At 38.0% G+C, this 23821-nt stretch overlaps 1 protein-coding gene and 1 long non-coding RNA gene across 2 annotated transcripts; both read right to left on the bottom strand.

Moving 5' to 3' along the window:
• Positions 1-13499: 13499 nt before the first annotated feature.
• LOC109017705 lies at positions 13500-17690 on the bottom strand. The gene is made up of 2 exons (XR_004801047.1): positions 16970-17690; positions 13500-13799 (listed from the first exon to the last, which is right to left on the bottom strand). It is a non-coding gene; the product is annotated as an uncharacterized LOC109017705 (long non-coding RNA).
• A 359-nt stretch (positions 17691-18049) lies between these two features.
• LOC109014672 (UDP-glycosyltransferase 73D1-like) lies at positions 18050-19762 on the bottom strand. The gene has a single exon (XM_018997172.2). The coding sequence runs from the start codon at positions 19691-19693 to the stop codon at positions 18209-18211; it is 1485 nt and encodes a 494-aa protein (XP_018852717.1). The 5' UTR covers positions 19694-19762; the 3' UTR covers positions 18050-18208.
• Between the last annotated feature and the right edge of the window lie 4059 nt (positions 19763-23821).

Here is a 23821-nt window from a genome sequence, read left to right as displayed (position 1 = left end):
CTTGACTGTGAGGGGGGGAGCTGGAAAAAGAGTTCAAAAGGGAAATAATAGTAAAAACAATGTGAGGGGTAGGTCTAGGTCTAAAGGGAAGCAATTAAAATGCTTCTTGTGTCACAAAGAGGGGCATTTCAAAAGAGATTGCCCTAATAAGAGATCTAACATAGGAAATGGGTCTAAGGAGGAGGGGGATGTCTCGGTTGTGAGTGATGGGTATGAGAGTGCTGATGTTCTAAATGTGTCCGAGGTTGATTTAGGAAAATAATGGATCTTTGATTTTGGATGTTCTTTTCACATGTGTCCTAATAAATCATTTTAAAACATTTTATTTTATTGTGATGTTTAGCAACAATAAGTCTTGTAAAATCCAAGGTATAGGGTCAGTGAGACTAAGGCTCCATGATGGTATTGAAAAACTCTTAACTGAGGTTAGATACATAACTAAATTGAAAAGGAACCTAATCTCATTAGGTGTGTCAGACCAATCCAGGTACACTTTTAGACCTGAATCTGGATCTTTGAGGGTTGCTAAGGGTTCACTTATGTAACGCCCATCCTTGTTGTGGGACCTTTTATAAAATGATTTTAGAAAAGACGACGGGAATTATAGTTTGATGTAAAAATTTGTGCTCTCATACCCAAGGTGCAAGACTCACATTATAAAATAAATGTGCTTTGAGAATAAAAGAGGTTTACAGCGGAAAACATTAATCTTAAGATAAAAGGCCTCTCATACAGTTGAAACTTTCATGCCTAGACTTCCGTGCTCTTCCCCTTTGGCCGTGTCCATCCTGACGCATACTACTCATTCAGTTCCTGTGGGGGGAGGGGCATATATAAAAATTAAAATGAGTTGATGACTCGTAAGCATTACTTCATACAGTTAAAATATAATAACATAGATTTTCTTTCATGCATTCATCATTCCATACAAATTATACGTACATGAGACATGCATTCATTTTCAAAACATCACTAGACGGTATTCTTCTTTAAAAAAGGCTTTCTTTTTGTAAAACGTATCTCTCATCAGTGCCTTCATTTCTTCAAGAGTTCATGCATTCATACATTCTTTCCTATCACTTTCTTTGGCCGGTACACATTGTTACGCCTCTTGTGTTGGGATTAGCGGTCTTCCTTTGGATCTGGACTCCACTCGTGGCCAAGGGTTGGAAATCCCTTTTAGTCAGGGGGCAGCACTGGGTACACTACCAGTATTACTTACCCGGCATTGCAATCTGCCCATTCCTTTGGTACCCTTTTCATTCATTCATATGGCCATTACGTATTTTCATACATTAAACGTTCAGTCCTTTCTTTTAGTTTAGTCCTTTCAATCCTTTCCTTTCATTCAGTTCCTTTCATTTGACAGTTCATTCATGGAAAAATATCATTTAAAATCATGGGTTTAAACATCATCTTTCATGGCATTCGTAAAACATTAGTTTATAAGGACATTTTAAAACACTTTCTTCGCGTCATTTAAAGCATCAGTTAAAGCTCGAGGCATAAGCCACACATTTCTTTACTTAGAAAATACATACAATAGATACTTCGTATAGTGATCCATCCACATGCATACAATTAATACTTTGGTTGCATATAAAGGGGCTGCCAAGATGGCCCGTACATATGTATAGCTTTGAACACTTAGCACGCTTTCATAAAACATCTTTTGTGTCATTTTGTAATGCATCGTAAAAGAAAAACATTTCATTTTCTTCATTTTCATATTGTTTAGAAAACTCTAGAAGAGTATGAACATAATACTTACTTAGACTCCATGCTATACTCATTTCATGCAGTCCATTCATGTGCATGTCAGATGGCAACCTACATGCAAACATATAACCTTGACGTCATTCTCTATCTAGTAAATAAACAACGTAAACTAGAAATAGAGCTACGCTTCACTTGAAACACTCTCCTTCTATCTCTTGCTCTTACGTGCCCTTTGCTATGCTAAAACCTTCGGGATCTACTTACGGTCACTACCTCTTCCAAACTCAAGGTCTTACCTCGAGTGCTCATCCACTAAAGTGAACCCATGATTCACCTTAGGGTTAAGACTCTAAGGCCTTCGTCTTACTCTTCTTACCAACCTCATCCCGATACATGACTCAGACCGACTAAGTCATGCATTCCAATCCTAGACAATACACCTGTCGCTACCTTCATACATATTAGCTCACACTAAATCCTTATTCCCATCCATACATGCCACATGGCTTTAAGCCAACTCTGAGGCTTAAGCACCGTGTAACCATGTTCAGGACAGATTACCCATTACATATGGTGAATCCATCTGGCACATGTGTCTAACCAGATTACACATGTACCTTACCCCTTATCACCTAAGACCAACATATAACATGTTGATCACCTGCTTATGTAAACAAGCCCCATATTCCGATACCAACCTTCCCTTAACCCAGCTAGCATGACTCTTCATGCTACCCATCTCTCTTGACAGTTCATCTCAACGCTTATTACTACCAGACTCCATTCATAACTACATCTTACGTCACGTCAGAGAGCTTGAGACTACTCCCAAGCTACATCGTGACCTTGTCACGTTAGCTGACATCCCGCTACATCACTCTTACGCTAACTCCTCACTCATCAGAAGCACGATTTATTGCTTAACCATGTCACTACATGACATTCCCTAGTCATGCTTCTGTTGCGCACTCTTACACTTGTTTTGTCACTTTGCACATACTCTAGCCATATGTCAACCACACGGTGACACATGTCACCTTAGTCTAAAGGCCAAATCATAACTACTTTGGGACACTATTCCACAGTTCCCACACTACTCATCACGCTTTACGCTCAACAAGTACGCAACCATCCTTATCTTCGCAACACGCCACACGGTGCATCGCTTCACCTCGTGGAGTACACTCCACGTGTACTCCCTTCACACGTTATGCCACATCACCACTACGGCATACACGTCATATGGTGCATCACCCCACCAAATGGAGTACACTCCACATGTACTCCCTTCACATTACTCTACGCCACAGATGGTACACTCCACTTGTACTCTTCCCAATCCACACAAGGCCACATCATCACTACAACACATACTTCACAACCACACTTCAAAGCACAATCCACAACACTACACAGCCGACTGCATAGATACGCCCAACACTTCACTACATAGCACATCACATCACCACACTACACAACGAACTCCACAATACATCGAACTTCAAAATGCTAACAGCATAGTCCACAACCTACCAACCAACTAACACAAATAACGAAGGATAGAGGGCTATGCCAACGTCGGGGCTGACCCGTGTATTCTTCGCTGACCGTCACGGTTGATGACGTCGAAAGGGCTGTACTTGGTGGCTAACTCACGTACGGTTGTTGTTCTCCTTACATGGTGGCTTTCCACCACGTAAGGTGTCAGTTTGGGCTTTGAGCTAGGCTAGGGGAGGTCAAGAGAGGCTGAGGGTGGTCTCATGGTGGCTAGGGTAGCGGAACAAGGTGGAGCCGTGGGTTTCCATGGGGAACCCGTGTGTTTCAAAGCATGGAAATGGAGGGGGAGCTCGGTTGGTCGTGTTGGCCATGTTGGAGCTTATGGGGTTGTAGGTGGAGCTAGAACTGACACACAGCAGTGCTAGGGCCATTGGTGGAGGAAAAACCATGTGAAACCCATTTATGGGTAGTGTGCGTGTGTGTGACGGAGAGGGAAAGGGAGGTTCGTGGTGGCTAGGTCTGGAGAGGTGGTCGCCGGTGCCTGGTGGTGGAGGTGCGGTGGCCTGGGTGGCCGCGTAAGGTGGTGCACGGGGATTTCAGTTGGGTTACCGCAAGAGGAGAGAGGGAGTTGCGTGTGGGGGAGGTCGGTGGTGGCTAGCTTGGTTGTCAGCATGAGGGGAAGTCGTTGGTGGCGGCGGTGAGGCTGGGCGGTGAACAACAGCGTCAGGCTGAGAGAGGGAGAATTGGGTGAGAGGGAGGAGAGCTTGCTGCGTACACGTGAGGGAGAGGGAGAGGGAGGAGAGAGAGAGAGAGAGGGAAGGGAAAAGTGAGGGAGAAAGGGAAGGGGCTTGGGTATTTAATCCAGGCCTTTCATCTTGGGATATTCAAAATGATCTAATGGTGAGGAATTAAAACATTGATTTAAAATACGTAAACATTAACTTAACTAAAAGCACTTAGAGGAATTAAGATAGAATATTATTTAAAGTAAAATTTAGTTTATAAAATAATATTCTTTCATCATTAATAAAATGATGAAATCTTATTAAATATCTTTAAAATAATAAAACCATTTAATTAATTGGAGTTTTCAACATAATTTAAATCTCATAATATTTTAAATAGCTGAAATCATTTTAATAAATGATATTAAAATGATTTTCTACAATTATAATATTTTTGGAGCTCTTCAAAAATATTATAATTGTCTTATTTAAAATCAAGCTTAGTTCAATAACACTGGTAATACCCCATATAAATATTTCCAGGGCATTTAAAATATTTGAGGGCTTTAAAACACAAGACTTACTTTAGAAAATATATAATATCTTTAAAAACATACCATCGAGATTTGTCACGCATAACGAGACTCGCAGTTGAATTTGCTTACGTCAGAGAGAATGAGTGGGGTGTTACAACTTGTCGTGATGAAATGAGTCATTAAAAATGACTTGTATACCCTCATTGGGAAAACTGTTATATGTAAGGTTTCTTCTATCCTAGAGAAGGGTGAGGATAGGGTTGTTCTATCCTAGAGAAGGGTGAGGATTGCTTACTTGGGAAAGCAAAAAGTGTAAGCTTTAAAACAGCCACTCACACTACAAAACAAACCTTGGACTATGTGCACTCAGACCTTTGGGATCCAGCTAGGGTCAACTCACATGAAGCGAGAAGTTATTTCCTCTTTATAGTTGATGACTATTCTAGAAAAGTATGACTGTACATTCTTAAAAATAAGAGTGAAACTTTTGAGAAATTCAAAGAATGGAAGAAATTGGTAGAAACTCAAGTAAGAAGGAAGGTTAAGAAATTAAGAACTGATAATGGGCTTGAGTATCTCTCAAGTGAATTCAATTAGTTTGTCAAAAGGAGTGTTTGGCTAAGCATAAAACAGTAAGGGAAACCCCTTAACAGAATGGTCTAGCTGAGAGGATTTATAGGACTATATTGGAGAGAGTTAGATGCTTACTGTCAAACTCGGGACTTTCTAAGTCTTTTTGGACTGAAGCTGCCACAACTGGAGTCCATTTAATTAATAGGAGTCCTTCTTCAGCCATAGGGCTTAAGACTCCTCAAGAAATGTGGACTGTAAAACCTTTTAACTATGACTACTTGAGGGTGTTTGGGTGTGTTGCGTATGCTCTCACCCAAATTGACAAACTGGAACCAAGGGCTATGAAATGTATCTTTGTAGGGGACCCTGAAGGAGTAAAAAGGTACAAGTTATAGATTGATGAGCCAGGGATACAAAAATGTATCATTAGTAGAGATGTGGTCTTTAATGAACATGAAATGGCTCGGGTTAAAACTAAAAGACAGGAACCCACTCAGGATACTAACCCTGAGAAGATACATCTTGAGGCAACCTGACAATAATTTGAGAAAATTAGAAGGCCAGGATGCAGAGACTCAAACTTCCACTTTAGGTGATGAGGACCAAGGTGGAGTTAGTTCATACAACTTGGTCGAGAATAGAAAAATGAGGGTTATAAAACCCCCCGAAGAGGTATGGTCAAGATGAGCTGATTGTTTTTGCTTTGACCAAAGCAGATGAAGTTGTAGAAATGGATCCCAGATCCTACAAGGAAGCCATGGAAAGTATTGAGTCTCATAAATGGGTACAGGCCATGGATTAGGAAATGAATTCTTTGAAAAAGACTCATACTTGGGAAATGGTTGTTAAGCCTAAAAACGTTAAGCTGGTAGGGTCTAAATGGATCTACAAAAGGAAAGAGGGCATACCAGGAGTTTAGGGTCCTAGGTGAAAGGCTAGGCTGGTAGCAAAGGGATTTACTCAACGGGAAGGGATTGGTTTTAATGAAATTTTTTCACCTGTTGTTAAACACAGTTCAATAAGGTTAATTCTATCCTATACTGCTTCTGAAGATTTACACTTGGAGCAATTAGATGTAAACACAACTTTTTTGTACGGTGAACTAGATGAGACTATTTACATGCAACCCCCTAAGGGTTATGTAAATGAACCCAACATTGATCATGTTTGTTTACTTAAAATATCATTGTATGGACTTAAACAGTACCCAAGGCAATGGTACAAAAGATTTGACTCCCATATGTTGGACAATGGGTTCAAAAGGAGCCATTATGTTAGCTGTGTGTATTTTAGGCATTCCGGGGACCACATTGTCTACCTTCTCTAATATGTAGATGACATGCTTATAGCATGTAAGGATGCCGATCTAATTGAGGAAGTCAAGTGTATATTGAAAACAGAATTTGGGATGAAGGAACTTGAGCCAACTAAGATGATATTTGGCATGGAAATAGTTAGAGATGGGAAAAGAAGACTTTTCTATCTATCTCAGTAAAACTATATCTCCAAAATCCTCAACAGGTTTGGTATGTCTAATTTAAAACCTGTTAGCACACCCATATGACAGCTTTCAAAACTCTCTATAAATCAAGTCCCTAGAACCGCGGAAGACATTAGATTTATGCAAGGTATATCCTATGCAAGCTTGGTGGGAAGCATCATGTATGCTATGGTGTGCTCTAGACCTCACTGAACCTATGTTGTTCGCATGGTAAGTAGGTTTATGAGTAACCCTGGGAAGCCACATTGGCATGCTATGAAGTGGATATTACAGTACTTAATTAGAACCCAATGTCTAGGTTTGAGGTTTGGAGGGGATGTGCGACAAGGTAGTGAGTTAGAAGGATTTGAGGATTCTAACTATACTGCTAATTTGGATACCAGAAAGTCATTGTCTGTGTATGTATTTACAACATTTGGAGGGTCTATTAGTTGGAAAGTGAATTTACAATCTGTAGTTGCTTTATCAACAATTGAATTTGAATATATTGCTATGACAGAAGTAATAAATGAGACTATGTGGTTAAATGGTTTTTCACATGAGTTAGGCACTACGAGATATTTGCCTTTTCGTAGGGAGGTAGATCCCCGCAACTACCTTGTTTTCTCGCAGCAAACCAGTGAATGCTGCGATTTGGCTTCATCACTATTCGACTGAAAGTAAAACGTCTGGATAGAGATCTTTCGGTGAGAAATGATGGGCGGCCGCAATTGCTTCATCTTTTTCGGCCGAGAACAACACAGCAAAATACAATCCCCAATTTGGCAGTTTTAGGCAATTACAGCTACGACATCATTGCAATTTTCCTTCATTTACGGCGATGTTATGGCGCTGTATCTGTGGAAATTCGGGCATTTGGGGCATGCCGGCAATACACTACTTTCCAATTGTGGTGAATAGCTCACGCAGCAAGACACTCACAGGACTACATGCGGTGATTTTGGGGCGCCGCTGTGAATGAATGATTCGACGATTTTGGGGCATGCCAAGAATAAACTGTCTTCCTATTGTGTTGAGAATACAGAACACAACTATTTCTAAGGGATCCCTTTCAATATTTGGTTTTTGCCCATTTCCCATTTTCGGTGAATAAATGAGTTGATGTCGCTTCAAATGCTTGCAACAAATTTGATGGGTTTTCTATCAATTTCTCACCAGCTCGCAGAAATAGAGTCATTTTGATGGGTTTATGGAACCTGTATTTTTTTTTGCAATTTTGAACCCAAGTACGTATGTACTCTGCTAATATATAATACATTATATATTATGGCTATTTTTTATATGTTATGATATTCAGTTTCTAGCTAGTCTTTCCAAATCCCTCATTAAGAAACAATCAAGATAAATAATCTTTATGAGATTCGTTAATATCATTTTGAGCTGTTCTTGCTGTAGAATTATCACAATAATTATTTAAAAATATAGAATGCAAAACCCCAAAGAGCCAAAAGCATAGCAATTACCTTGATGCCATTCATGTTGTCATGGAAAACTATCACAGAAGCAATATGAGTACTAGCTAAAGAGCTAGATTTGATTACATTGGAGAAGAGAGATGACACCACAAATATCAAGCCCACAACAAGAAGTTTGCAAACATGCCAAGCCACGGCATTGTCCAAACCAAAGTCATTACATAGGAAACTTTACCCGTACCAAAACCTTCCATTCCCCATGTAAAGTCTTCAATTCCCCACTTGCAAAAAGTCCCACAATAGAGACATGCACAAGTGGCAATGAGTGATGTGTAGATTTGCATTTCGAAAACTACAAAAAATGTTTCCCTTTTTAGAACCTTTTGGAAGGAAATTTCCTTTTTAGAACCTTAAAGCTAGCTGCATCAGGGAAAGCAAAAGAGTAAAGTGCAGAAGTTGCAAGGGTACAAAGGAAGTCAATGATATATTTTGACTTAGAAACTCCTGATGGTCCTTTAACATATTTTTGAGATTCCTCTCATTTTTGTACTCTGCCAATTGCTTGTATTTTGAGGACTTTTTCTTTTGGACTGAATATAGCTTAATGGCATGCCATATATAAATCAAACACCATATATTTTACTTCCATTTCCATGTACATTGCCATCTAGATATAGTACAAGCTTGAATCACCACATTTCATTTTTCCTTTCACATCATACATTATAGCAACAAGTTAGAAACTAATTCTCATGCAATTGCTAAAATTCCTAATAACATACTGCATGCCACCAAACACAAAAAAATGTTAGTCCCCATAAAACATTGCCTCAACATGGCTATACATTAAACTTGGGAGTGAAGCATCTAGCAGGCCTACTATTGGTGCATAAACTGGTTACACTTGGCCGATATTATGAACCTTTGAATTGGAAATGTCTACTTGCAAATTATAGAGGTCCAAATAATGTCAAAGTGCTTGAAGTAATTACTAATGTTTACCTCCAAATTAGACAGATTCAAACAATTATAGAGTTTATGCCAATCATTGCATGTATAAACAAAACAAATGTAAACTCTCTTAATCATTACAGACAAGGCATGCAGTAGGTTGATTGTTTTAAAGCATAATTACAAAGTTTAAAGAAATAACCTTTAACAAAGTACCTTCACCAAGCAACATTTGTAGGAAATATTCATCTTGGACTTTTTATGATGCCATTCCAGCAAGTATAGCCAACTTCAAAATCCTGCACCATTTTCTAGACAACTAATAAACAAAATATGTATAGGCCAGCAAAAGTTAGCAATATTGTACTCTTCACGAATACATCTTAACAAAATATTAAAAACTCCCAGGTTTAGAAACCCATCCAGCTAAACTGGTGCAGGAGAGTCTCTATTAGACACTCTTTCAGATGGAAGGTCAACCATGTGAAAGTCCATCCTCTGGTCATCCGATTGTTGCAAACCAATAATTGAAGTACATCCTTTTTAAGGTCATCCAATTCATTCTTGTACATCATTGCCTCATTTTTTTGTTTCTCATTTTCTTGGGCAAGGTGTTGAACTTGTGCTGACATGGATGATGGTCTAGGCTCAGGTATAACTGAACCACCAAGTCCTCTTGCATAACCAGATATGTGTCCTAGCACGTCTCTGAATTTAAATTTGCAGCCTCATCTGTGCGCTCCTCAGGCTCAATCTCATCTAACTTCTCAATCATCGTGTTCTAAGATGCAAACAATATACTTAATATGAGTTATAATTAGGAGAATTAACTAAACTACTTATTCTTATCTATGAATGGAACATATTATAAGGGACATACGTTAGAAAGCACGCACATAGAGTGTTTCAGTCATGGGAGTTACAAATGCCCATTTCTTCTTTGACCATCTAGTTTCTTTATAGAAGCTTACCAAGTTTGATGAGCTTGGACCCTTCAATCACATACAAGAATATTAAGGCAATTATTATTGTTTACACACTACCAATGACCAATGAGCTTAGATCTTGAAAATCACTATAATCTTACCATCTCTTGTTTTAACCTCACAAATGACTTTCTACCTACTGTGTGGTTCACACGCTACTTTTTCCTATTGGCCTAATTTTGATTGGATTTTTTCCGAAATTGTTATAATGACAATGTTAAGAATACTCAACACATATCACTTTCCAATAAGAAAACGTGTAATATAGTATTGTTGCTATATTTTCAAAGTTCTACAAGTCATTTGTTACCTTGAATTCGTCACTCCCCCATCTCCCACATAACTTTTCCCATACCTTTGGTTCCACCAACAAGGTTGATTTCACTAATGCCTCCTCGTGTGTAGCACAACCCAAGTATATTTTATGAAGTTGGTAGTGAAAGTCATTGAACTTCTTCCCGAGGTTCTTCTCAACCATCTCACGATGATTCAGTTTGCTCCAATCTAGAATGAAATCAGCTTGCAATATTAAACCAAAAATCAGAATCATTCCATTGACATAATCTTATGAAATATATTCAAAGGATCTGTGGCAAGTATATTATGATCAAAGCAACTCAATACCCGGACACGATTGATCAGCTCCTCTTTCTCTTGTGCATCAACAACATCCCAACTATATTGAACCATGGTTGCATGATGCTTGATAATCCATGTTACCCTTGTTGTAAAGAACACCGCATTTTCATATGATGGTGCCCTCTCACCATCATTAATTTTCGAAGGAATAAGACCATGCTTACGAAGCTTCATAAACTCAGTGCACCCAGCTGGTCCACGACACCTTCACATTGTTTGTTTCCCTACCATTAACATGTTGACATAAATGATTAATAAATAAGAATCACTAAACAAACTGCACAATGGAGCAGCCAAACCGTGAGTGTTTCCAGGTTAATTAGGTTTGTCTTTACAATTTTTATTAACATTCCATAAGTGTTAAATGAGTGGGGAATCTCTATTGACAACAACATTCCTAGTTGAATAGAGCAGATAATAAATGGACAGTTTGAATTCCAGCATTAATCATTGTCCAACCAATTCATACATTAATAGATATTGTAGACAAATCCATGAGCAATGAATATTAAATTCTTTGTAATTCCCACATCAGTCTATACTTATTACCATTGTTCTCAAGCCTTGTTTCTGGACCATTGCTAATTTCAGGCAACTCAGTACCTAAAACCATATCTGGGGGCTGTGTTGAGTCATCAAATGATTGGGGCTGTGTTGAGTCATCAGATGATTCAGGACGCTCAACCCTTCATGTCCACCTACTAGGCTGCGATTGAGGAGTTGGACCACTCCATGTGTTCCCTTGATTTGCGCGTATGCGAGTTTCTATCATTCGGGCATGTACACCAATTCCTCTTCTTGTTCCTCTCATGGCAAATGGAACTTGCAATTGATTGGAAATTGATTCTATATGCAACCTCTGAAAAACAGAATTGCGATGTGAAAATACTTAGAGAATAGGGTGATCATCGTGCCTCTTTATGTGAAAAATTCATCATACATGAAGTTGCAACATTTCTACAGGCTTAAACTTTAATCATCACCACATAAAAGTTAAAGAAATGGGATAAAATGCCTGTTTGAGTATTACTATTTTACTTTCTACATGGTCCACACAACCAAGGCCATCCAAAAAGTCCACTTTCTTTCTCTGTGATAAAGCTCCATGCAGCATAAATAAAATTTCGAATAAAAAATAATAACTAAAAGCCATGTTGGTAGACCCAGGTGGATAAAATTTTATTGTGAAATTTGAATGGCAACAGAAAAGCTTTTACAAATCATTCATTTTGGTTTGTGGTTGTAGACAGGTCGAAATAAGCTCATCAAAATATATTTTTAAACTAGGGTGAAATAAGCTCATTTTACAGATTATTAAACCTCCCTTACAGATTTGTGAAATAAACAAGAGCATTTCAGAAAAAACCTCTCAACTGAGCTTACTTCACTAGATTGTACATCTATGTTTGCATAAATAAAATTTGAGAGCAATGAACAATAACATTCCACCTTAGCTGAGAAAATCCTACAAGAAAATTTTAGCTTCAACCCAATATAATATTACCAAACTAACTCAATCATTAGATTTTCATGAAACTAATAAGTAGTGGACTTTTTTCCAAAAGACAAAGTCAAGCACGTAAGAAAATACTTACTACTAGGATCTCTTAGTGCTTAAAGGTTAGAAAAAATGAAATCAGTCTCCAATGGCACCCACATGTGCTGCATCTTGAAAACAATGAAAAGCACCCATAGGTAAGCAGATTTCTCTAAAGATAAAACAACTCTCAACTTTCTGTGGACTAGTTTCGTGTAAAGGACTAACTTCATGAAGTGACTTTACACTAAGTGATAGCCTTAACGTATGTGAATTAACGTATGTGCATGCCACCTTTGTATAGAAATGAATAAAAAAGCGTACATACCAATTGAGATTCTATGACATATGTTCTCGCACAGAACTGTAGCACAAAGCAGATGAAATTAGGGAAAAAAAAAGGGAGAGATAAAGGAAACTAATATATAGAAAAATAAACAAGATATAAGTACTAGTTCGGGAAGTATTCAAAGCCCACCACTTCTTATTCATCTGCTGAATAGCTACTTCAGTCTATGATAGTTCATTTAATTACATTCCATACAAGTTGGTTAACTAAAATCAAGGAGACTATTTGACAGGGTCACACTTAATTAGCACAAAATCAGCAACACTATGATTTTAGGAAATTAGCTATTGTACATTGTTTACATATATATATATATATATATATATATATATATAGGGAAATGCTCTAGCCACAAATGGATTACACAAAAATAATTCCACAAACTGATGTGGTTTGATATAGTTCGTCAGATTGTAAAATTATTTTTATTGTGAAGTAGATCTAACAGGTCAGATGAAGCTACATCAGTTTGTGAAATTTTTTTGTGGATGTAGCAGTACTCATATATATATATGTGTGTGTGTGTGTGTGTCATTCGCTTATGAGTAGTATTTTTATTATCATTCAATTAATCACCAACATATATATATATATATATATATATATAGTAGTAGACTCAGTTTTAACCAGGATCTTAATTTTGTTGTAGGAACGGCATACCGTTGGATAGTTGATTATGGCAAAACCAATCTTCTTCGAGTTGTTAATGGTGTCATGAATGCAGAAGTCTTCTTTGCAGTTGCTCAAAACAATTTCACAGTTCTTGGGATGGATGGTCATTACATCAAAACCATTGCCACGGATTATATCATGATAAGCACGGGACAAACAATGCATATCTTACTCACAGCAAACCAATATGATCTTGGCTCCTATATAGGTAATAAATAATGATGACAGAAGGCAATAACAAAATTATGACAGCAAACCTCAAAGGAAGACTCGATAAATGGTGACTCAAAGAATGATGTCAGAAGCCAATAACAAAATTACTCGCTTGGAATATTATGGAAGAACCTAGAAGAATAGTAGTACACAATAGATTTGCTAAGTTGTATGGCTTGAATTCAATGAGAAATATGCTCTGTACAGTGATCTTTGTATTAGTCTATAAATAGTTGGAATCTGAATATATTTGTAGTAAGGAAAACTGAGTCAGTAAATACCAAAATAATAGTTCATCCCCACAGTTCTAAACTGATCAACATCCTGATATTCAAACTTTAACATTACAAATTTACAAATGAAATGTCTTCTTCAATTATTTCCAACTGTCATTTGGGAATGCTTATATACAATAAACTTGGCAGCACTGTGGACTTCAGTTATCTTCTCACCATTTTCAGCTTATATAGAATAAACTCAGTAGCACTGCAGGAAAAAGAAAGATGCAATGTGTGAACAAATAAATATTCTGGAAAAGGTAATAAATAATCGCCACCCAAATAAATATTCAAACACACATTCAAAATCACTGTAACATGAAAAATATAGGAGTTGGATGGTTGTCTACTTGAACTGAAGAAATATCATGTAAAGGTTGGTAATTCCAAATGTACTATTCATTGAGGAGATGAGTAAGGAAATGTTTAAATTCCCATTCTTGAGCAACTATGAAATACTTTGCATCAAAGCAAGAATGAATGAGTGCTAGGGAGCATATCAGGAAGAGTAAGGGAATGTTTAAATAACCTCATCATGTACAACTAACTAAAAAAAAGAAAAGAATTTTTCATACAAGATTTTTTTCCTGCAGATCACCTTCAAAGAGACATCCTACAGTCGAGATGAAAAAAAACAACTTTTACAATTTGTGGGAAAGGGTGTTGGAGTGTTTGCAAAAAAAAAAATCTCGACCACCTAAGTGGTCTGAATGATGTTAAAAAAATCTCGACCGCCTAAGTGGTCTGGAGAGCCAATATTCTTTTGACTAAAGCTTCGAAACATAGAAGCTTCTTATTTGTATTCGACAGTTAAAACATGCAATGCATTTGATTTCAACTATCAAGGATTCCTCTTGCATAATGGAACAGGTTTTTTTAACAAAAACTAAAAGTCATTTACACAACAAAATTTCTTTGAGCGTAGTTAATATTAAAGGCATCAAACAAAAGGTTGATCAAAATCCATATTGGGTTGATCGACCTCATATTAACCAAAACCAGATAAAACCTACATACACGAACACTCATATGTAAATCACCCAAAACAACGTTTGCCAAACCTCCCAAAACCCCAACTTAATTATAACTCAGCATCTTTAAAGCACTACAATTTGTAGATAAAGCAAATCATCAGCAAATCAGCATAAAAAACCAGCAAATTAGCATCAAAAAGTTCCTAATGTAGATAAGGCACTGCAAATTGTAATAGATTCACAACCAATTTAAACTAATATCATTCGAATTTGTATGTACAAAAAAAGCTAGATTCACAAAAAAAAAAAAAAAAAACTACTAGATTCACAACCATTTAGTAGATTGATAACCATGTAAATGACTTTACCTTTCACTTGCAAATGAACATAAAAAGCTAGCTAAATACAAATATACCCAAAATAGAGAGAGATAGACATGGAGTGAGTGAGAGAAATACCACAAAGATTGAAAGAATACCAACCGGCTTGCTTAAATAGGGATCGAGTGGAGGAGGTCGCACGCGACGGTGGGGCAACCTAATCGTGGAGGAAGAGGGACGGACTGAGTGAAAGTTATAGAAATAGAGAGAGAGAGAGACGGATGGACGGTGAAAGATAAAGAGAGACAGAGGAGACTTACAGGCGACGGCGAGGAGGCGACGACGTGTAGCATATGGACGGTATCGGGAGGAGATCGATCTATCATAGAGAAGACAGAGAGAGGAATGTGGAGTGTTTGGTTTGCGGAGAGGGATATCGGTTTTCCGTCGATTTTAACGCATCAGACTTAATGTGGCGATAAAATGTCGCCGCAACAAGAAATTAAGTTGCACTGCCAACCCATTTCACGAACTAGTTTGTTGCGACGAGACTAATTCATAGCAAAAGGTATTTCTTATGTCAAATCCCAGTTCCGCCACTACAAAATTGCGGCTATAGTAACGAATGGTCTGTGACGTCGAATAAACACTCGCCTAAAATTTTTTTGGCAGCAAAAGCCTCATGTTCTTGTAGTGAGGCATATTTAAAGGAGTTATTGTGATAACCAAAGCACTATACATCTTGCTAAAAATTCAATATACCACGAAAGGTTTAAACACATATACATTCGACTTCATTTTGTGAGGGATGTAATAGATGAGATTAAAGTAGAAAAAGGATGCAACTGAGGAAAACCTTTCTGATATGATGACAAAATCCATACCAGTTACCAAGTTTAGGCATTGCCTAAATTTGATTAATATAGGAAGCTATTAGAGCTCGGATTACTTTGTAGGAACAGTTTAGAGGAAGAAGAATATCACTTTACAAGGATAAAAGAGTTGTCAAGGTGGAGATTTGTTCAAGATGTGTCAGGTTTTTATATTTGTATTTCAATAATGGCAGTTTTGTAAATAGATTAATGGCAGTTTTGTATTAATGGCAGTTTTATATTTGCGGCATGGTTCTCCGAAGATTCTATTAATGTGGCGTGCCACTCGAGCGGTAGGGCCATTAAATGCGGCGTGATTCTCCAATCTTCTCCCCTTGGTCTGCTTTACCCTAGTCCATTCATTCTTTCCTTGACAGTAAATCAAGGATCCTCCGCAAGTCGCACCTGCTTTGTGGGCAGACACTCGATGACTGGACAATATCTAAGGAACCTCAGACCAATGAGTCTCGACCAGTTCCATCCTCTGCTGCACCGTTCCTCCCACAAGTCATGTATAGGGGATCCTCTTAGTGGGCTAGATCTATGTCCTTTCATGCTGGACCGAGCTTGGCTAGGCCTCCTTGGCCTTGGGTAGAGGGAAAATCACCCCCACACTTACTCTGCTAATTCTCACCGAATGGGTACGGTGGAAATTTTATCATGAACCGCCCTACCCTTCTCCCGAGGTCGAACACTATTTTTAAGTTTTCCGTTGTCCAGGAAGCTTCTGCAGGCGCGCTGCTTCTGACGGCATCTCCTCATGATGGGCTCATCGCTTCCCAAATTCATCAATATCCACTTAATTTCTCCAACTAATACATTAATTCTAAATTATTTTGTAAAATAAAGTTTCTAGGTTTACTCGAAGTAAAATAAGCCCAGCTTGAAAATAATATTTTTGATAGTTAATTTAAGCCCAACTAGAATTTAACTATAGTTGGAATTTAATTTAACTATAGTTGGAATTGGAATAAGCCCAACTAGAACAAAAGTCCATGTGAATTCAACCCATCTAAAGAGGTTAGAGTCATCTTGATCAATACAGCTACACGGCAAAGAGGGTTATTTCATTTTATTTCTTAAGGGCAGTCTTTGTAATTATAGTAACATATATGCGCGTAAAATAAAAAAACTAGGAAATAAATTCCAGATGAAATGCACATACTGAGGTGTAACTAACGTAGAGAGAGAGAGAGAGAGAACAATTTGTACAGAGATAGAGGGAGAAACCGAGGGTTGGCTTAGGCTGTGCAACCGTGGTGAGGGGCGGAGTACGATAGAACGGTGGGGGCTGTAATCCGACGATCTCCCACAATCTGGAGTTGTTGCCGATGGTTGCCTTCCAATCCCGCAGTGATGCTCAACTGGACGACAACAATGGTTGTTTGAGCTCTTCATGGTGGAGCTACTCGGGTTGGTGAGTGAGGCTCACAAGGGCAGGTCTAAGTAGTAGAGGCTCACCAGGGTGGTTCCGACGTGGGGCAGCGGCTGAGGTGAGTTATGAGAGAGCAGTGCTCTGTTTCGAATGTGGAAAAGTAGAGGCTTTATGGTGGTTTACGTAGGGTTGGTAGTGGTGGTGCAAGGCCGTGACTGGGTGGTGTAAGTGGGTGATTCATGGCCGAGCTGTGGCGTTGGTTTTATGTGGAGATAGTCTCGCGAGGCAGCGATTTTGAAGGGTGCAGGTGGTCGTGTGTGGTCGTGCCACTTGGTGGTTGCCGTGGCCTTGGGTGTGGAAGGTCTGGGTAGTTTGCGTTGGGATGGTTCGGTTTACGGTGGCTAGGGTCTTTGATGATAGGTCTCAAGCGGTGGTCGCTGGTGGGGTCTGTGAATGGGAGAGACTCACAGAGAGAGAGAGAGAGAGAGAGAGAGAGAGAGAGAGAGAGAGAGGCTGGAGAGGGAGAGGGAAAGGTAGAGGGAGAGAGAGAAACCTAAGAGAAAATCTGAGGGAGTGGGGCATTGAGAGTAGAAAATCTGAGGTCCGCTGGCTGCGTATCTTGTCTAAATATCAATCCTTATTTATTCCAAACCACTCATCTTTCCACATATTCATAACTTCACACGTGCGGCAGCTATAATACAAAAGCATGAAAGAATATGACAATTAGGAGCAACGTAAAAAAAGTAAAATTCAACAATGTTTGTGGGATTTCAGGTATTTTATTGTCTCGTACGTTGTGGGATTTCAAGACAAATATAATATATATATATATATATATATATTTATTTATTCATTTCAAACATACATGACAAATTGAAAACAATAAAAAAAAACCCTAGTGATCATTCTTTTATTCCATCGATCTCCCTACATAATAATCTCATGACAATTAATTATAATCTACTCTATAAGACCAGAACTTTATAACTTACATTTGTTGATTGGCAAATTAAATACATAACATCCTATATATGATTTGCCTTTTTATTACAAGGGAGTACCGTATGTACATACTACTCCTTGTCTTGAACGGATGGTAATTTGGCTATATCTTCGATAAGGGATGACATGTTCAATTGAGAGGATCCTCCTTTTTCCACTGCCCTTCTTGCCATCTCTCCAAGCTCTCTTGCTTTCCTTCTTCTCCTTGCACCTTCATCTCCCCCATCCATCAACAATGCTATTGCCTTCTCCACTTTTTCTTTCTTCACTGAAACCCCAACTTTCTCTTCTTCCCCCCATCTGACAGGGATCTCCACCCCTACTCGAATCCCAATCCTCAGAATTTCTACCACCAGTTTTTCATTCAAGAACTGCTCCGAAAAGAGAGGCCAAGTGATCATTGGCACTCCATGGCACACACTTTCTATCGTTGAGTTCCAACCGCAGTGGGTAATGAAACCTCCGATTGCCGGATGAGACAGAATGAAATCTTGGGGAGCCCATCCCTTGATCAGGAGTCCCCTTCCTTTGTTCCTTTCCTCAAATCTTTCCTTCTCCAGCCACTCCTCCAACTCTAGATATCTCTCGCCTGTTTTAATCACCCAAATAAATGGTTGTTTTGATGCCTCAAGACCTAACCCAAGCTCGATTATTTGTGAGGGAACCAGGTGGCATAAACTGCCCAAACAAGCATAAATGACAGAGCTTGGTTCCATCGAGTTAAGCCATCCCAAGCATTGTTGCTCGTTAATTAAGGGTTTGTCACCTCTCTCGAACTTGTCCAAATTCTCTTTGTTATATAAAGAAACTGGACCAACGCACCACACCTTCTTCTTGATGGCCTTCCCATACTCCTCAATGATCCGCTGCTCCAATTCATTGAAAGTATTCACAACAACCCCATAAGCTGTTGACTCGGCCTCTTGCATCTTGTCTCGGACATCATCCATACCAGGCAGTATTGCAAATAATGAACCTGGAAGCTGGGCTCTTGTTATCTCAATTCTTTGGGGCAATCCTGGGATCACAAAGGGTTCCGAGTCGGAACTGATAGAACGATGAGCATTGTAAAATTTGATATTATGGGAGCTTAGAAGCGAGAAACAACCCATCCCGTGGAAAACAAGCCTTGGGATATTAAACTTTTGAGCTGTTTCGGATGTCCAAGAGAGGCACTTGTCAGATATGATGCAAGTTGGAGGGTGCCTTTGATTTTGGAGGTGCTTTTCTAAAGGTTGTTGTAGCATGTTCAGACCTTCATAGAACTTGGTCAGTAGGTCTGGTGATGGGAGGATGTCAAGATTCTCGTACCCAGCAGGAAGTCCCACTTGTTGGCATGGAAATTCCAGTTGAACAAGCAGAATCGGGAGGCCAGATTTTGTTGCTCGATGAATGGCTGTTTCGAATCTGGAGGCATTGTAGGGGGTAGTGACCAAGCTGACAATCACGCCACGCTCTGCAAAGTGCCTAGCCATGTCTATCATGGGTATCATGTGGCCTTGTGCCATGAGTGGTATCAAAACAAAGTGAGGTTGGCTGGTTATCATAGAAGCCATTGCAGATCAAGAGCAAGAAATGATCAATGATAGTGGTTGCAAGAGCAGGTAACGATGGATTTTGTGTTGGTCACCAAATTGCATGTGATGTCGAGTAAAATGGGTTGCATTCTGCTGGCCATATATGGGCGCGCGCGAGGTGGTCTGATTCCTTGAGCTAGCTTGGTTGACTTGGAAGAACTCAGGAAATTATTTATTTTTTACTTGGAAAATACATGACAACGATACATAAAATTGACAAAAAAGCATCTAGCGACTATAATTATTTCAGCAAGAGGATTATTCAACCGTTGGGGTCAATTTGCGTCCATGACGAGGCAATTTTCACACGCGCAAAATTATTTCTTTTTAGGCCGTGATGATCCGTCCAAGTACGTTGATTGTTCATTCTGAATTGGTTCCGAGTCGAAAGCTTTGGACCCGGCGTGCGCGCAACTCCTCATTATTTATATGTACTAGCTTATGAATTGAGAATAATTTTAGGTCCAAATCAACATTGTTGATCAGTAGGTCGACTTTTGAATCTGTCTCGTACATTTTGCGCTGCATCATCATGTATAAATTATGAGATTTTTATTTACATATGAGATTGTTATATTATAGATTATTGGATTGTGAAAATGAAAATGAAAATGATTTTTAGAGATTATTGAAGATTATGAAAAATAAAAATTAATTAAAGAAATTATATAAAAAATAGTTATGTTTTATTATTATAGAAATCAGTGTGAATATGACTAATCCAATACTCTCATGCAATATCATTGGTTTGTTTTTATCTTGTAGGAGCAGTGAAAAATTAATGGAGAAAAAAATCTCATCTCTTGGCGACTACAATAAATATGAGCTTTTTTCACGAATTCTTTTTTTAAGATATATGATTGCACTGAGTTATTACATAATTTATATATTTAGAATTTATATATTTTATTTATTTCATTACATGAATATTATTATTAGTTTTAGATGAAAAAATTATTAACATGAATAAATCCGAATTGTAATTTAAATTGATTTATAACATAGTTTATTCTTAATTTTATACTTTGTGATTTAATTAGACAATATTTATTTACATGCATAACACATCTTTGATATTTTATTCTTTCATTTTATTTGTTCTTTTTTTTTTTATTTTGCTTAAAGAGAAAAAAAGAAAAAATTAGAAGAAAGATGCACCAGAAGAAAATCCTTGCATAGAATGGAGCAACCAAATGTGAGGTTCTTTGGAATTTATTTAAAAGAAAAAAATAGTGTTACGCACACCGCACGGAGAAGAAAGAAAAAGAAAAAGAAAAGCAAGCTTTTTTCGGTTTTGAAAGGGGAGAAGAAGCCAAAGGACGCAAGAGGAATTTTATTTTTCTTTCACTTTGGTCGGGAGACGTGAAAAGGATGGAAGTTTTGAATACTCTTTTTTGGTGCCGAAACGGACGCAAACAGAAAAAGAACTTGGCGGCTTCAAGAAACTTGAGGGGTCCAAATTGTAGCTTTTTCTGTCTCTTTTATTGATTTTTATCTTTATCTTTATTTATTTGACTTGTTTTTTTCTTTTTTTAATTTATATTTAATTTTAGTTCGAATTTTATTGTGTATTTTTGAGATTTTTAATTTAGAATAATTTAATTTTGGGTATTTTATTTTCAGTATGTTTAAGTTTGATGTAGTTATTTTTCTTGCTCTTTTAAACTTTCATTTAACAGTAATTACAATTACTATGGATTGATTTTGAGAATTTGTGATTTGAATACAAGGATGAACCCTAGAATCTTGATTTTGGGACTTTTCAATTTTCAGTTCGTATTTTGTCAATTACTTTCTAATCTAGTTTAATTCTTAGCTTAGTTTTATTAATCTCTTAGTTCCATAGCAAATTAGATTGATTAAAGCTTAATTAGGACTTAAATAATTTTAATTTTATTAATTAATTTTCTGATTAATTGAGATTGTTTAGCTTAGTTGGTTCCTTGATTGTTAATTTCAATTTATTAGTCTTTTACATGTCATTCCGACACTAAAAAAAATCTAAAAATATGAATCTAGTCCATAACTAGTGTCTTTTTTTATTCCTGTTGCACTATTCCATTCATTGCACATACCACCACTTTTATTTTCTTTTTGTGAATATTTTTACCATTTTAAATGAGTTTGATTTTAAGTAACTTTTCCTAAAGAGACGATCTAGAAATTTATTTCTAATTATTACGCGACACCCTCCTGCACTTGGGATAGCATTTGTGCTACTAATTTTTGAGTGAGTCAATATACGATCATGGCAAATAGTGTGCTGATGACACGAAAAATGTTCGTGGGAAAGAAAACAAGCCTTTTGCCATGAAATCACATCGGCAAGTAAAAAATTGGGGGAAAAAAAAAATTTTGACGAAAGTCGCCACAAATAAACTTACAAAAAATACTTACATTTCGTGGGTTAATAGTTTTTGCGACAAGCTTATTAGCTTTTGCAACATTTTCTCGCTGCAAATAATCTTACAAGAAATATTTTATTCTCGTGGGTTATTAGTTTTTGCGATGAGGTTATTAGTTTTTTGTGGCGACTATTTATCGCCGTAAATAAACTTATCTGAATTATTTTTTACTCCAGGTTATTCAGGTTTTGGGCGATATTTTCTAGGTTTCTGCAAAAGCTAACACAATTTAAACCGCATCTCCCTTTATTCCTTTCCCTCTAGCCGTCTCCCCTCATCATTTATACATGATGCAGACCACCTCCATCTCCTCTCCCCTCTAGCAAACGCCGATCACCCCTCCCTCTTCTTCCCCATAGTTTCTACTCCCTCGGGTTTCCCATGGTTGCTGCTGCCCAGCGCTGCCTCAGCTACAGCCCACACCATCGCCACCTCACCTCGACGGCCACCCCCTTCTTCTCCTCCAGCCCCCACGCCAATCTCTTTCCTTTTCCCCGAATCTAGCCTCACCTCTCTCTCTCAGAATTCTTTATTTTCCCTATAACACCCCGCTTAAAAAGCTCCTTAGGTGTTGACCTCAGTAACCTTAATCCTAAGTTAACTAGGAGTTGAGCTATTCTAGAATAAGAATAATTTTGGATATTTGAGTTTGCAAGAGGACCTTATAATTTTGGGTTATTAATTACATTAGGGTTGATGGTAAGGTTAGCCTTTATCTTGGCACTTAGTACAAAATTCACATAAGATTAACGAGATTATCTAAAATAGAAAATTTAGTGATATGCGACTTGAATTGAGAAGTTCGGGAGGATTTGGTCGCCAATTGATTGATTCCTCGGGATGAATTATCTCACTGAGTAGATGTCGTATGCGATGAATATAACTTGAGTGGAGGTCACAAATGAACGGGTGTGGAGGTCACAAAGACCACACGACCCTCTCTTGACCTACCGAGTAGAAAGACTCCCGATCGGGATGAAAGACTCATCTCACATTTTCTAGTCTTGCCTACGATATCGTTTAGGTGGATTTTTAAGTTGGTCGATTAGACTAGTCGCCCAATCTAATCATCCAAAACCTTGTTGCTAAGTCTTCTCTCCCAGAAGGTAAAATATATTGGCGCCAAGTCTTTGCGCCCTTTGGTCTTTGTGCCTAGGTCTTCGCCCTCTGGTCAGGAATCTCCTCGCTTACCGAGAGGTAAGCCTTCTCGTCTTTGGGTGAGAGAAATCTCTTTGCGGCTCACGAGACACAGCTTCTCGCTCAACCCTCATCCGCTCTCTTAAGATTTGGATCTGTAGTCTCTTCTTTTGTACCAAAATGGTCTCCTTTTGTACTAAATCTTCTCATTCCTTCAAATCCAAGAAAATAAATAAAAATATATAGAAATAAAATAAAATCAAAGTATTGAAGGGAAAATAACACTTATCATAACTCATTTTTTCCACCCAAAACTATCCAAAACCGAAACTCAACAAAAATTTGACAAATTGAAGCCATGTGAACCCGCCGGTTGCAAGGGGCGATTTCATGATTTTTTGTCAACCAAACCATGCCTCACGACCTGGCCACCACTGTAGAACCATTGTAGCCACAGTAGGGAAGAAATCATGGTGGTTTCAGAACACTATTCCCCTTGTTCAAAAGGATACAAACTGTATAAGGCAGTTTGGAAATTTCAGCAGGACACCTCCACCTCATCACG

This window comes from Juglans regia, chromosome 3 (genome assembly GCF_001411555.2).
Source record: "Juglans regia cultivar Chandler chromosome 3, Walnut 2.0, whole genome shotgun sequence".
Classification (NCBI taxonomy): Eukaryota; Viridiplantae; Streptophyta; class Magnoliopsida; order Fagales; family Juglandaceae; genus Juglans; species Juglans regia.
Note: the sequence above shows the minus strand (reverse complement) of the source record. Positions and strands in the feature narration are given on the sequence as shown.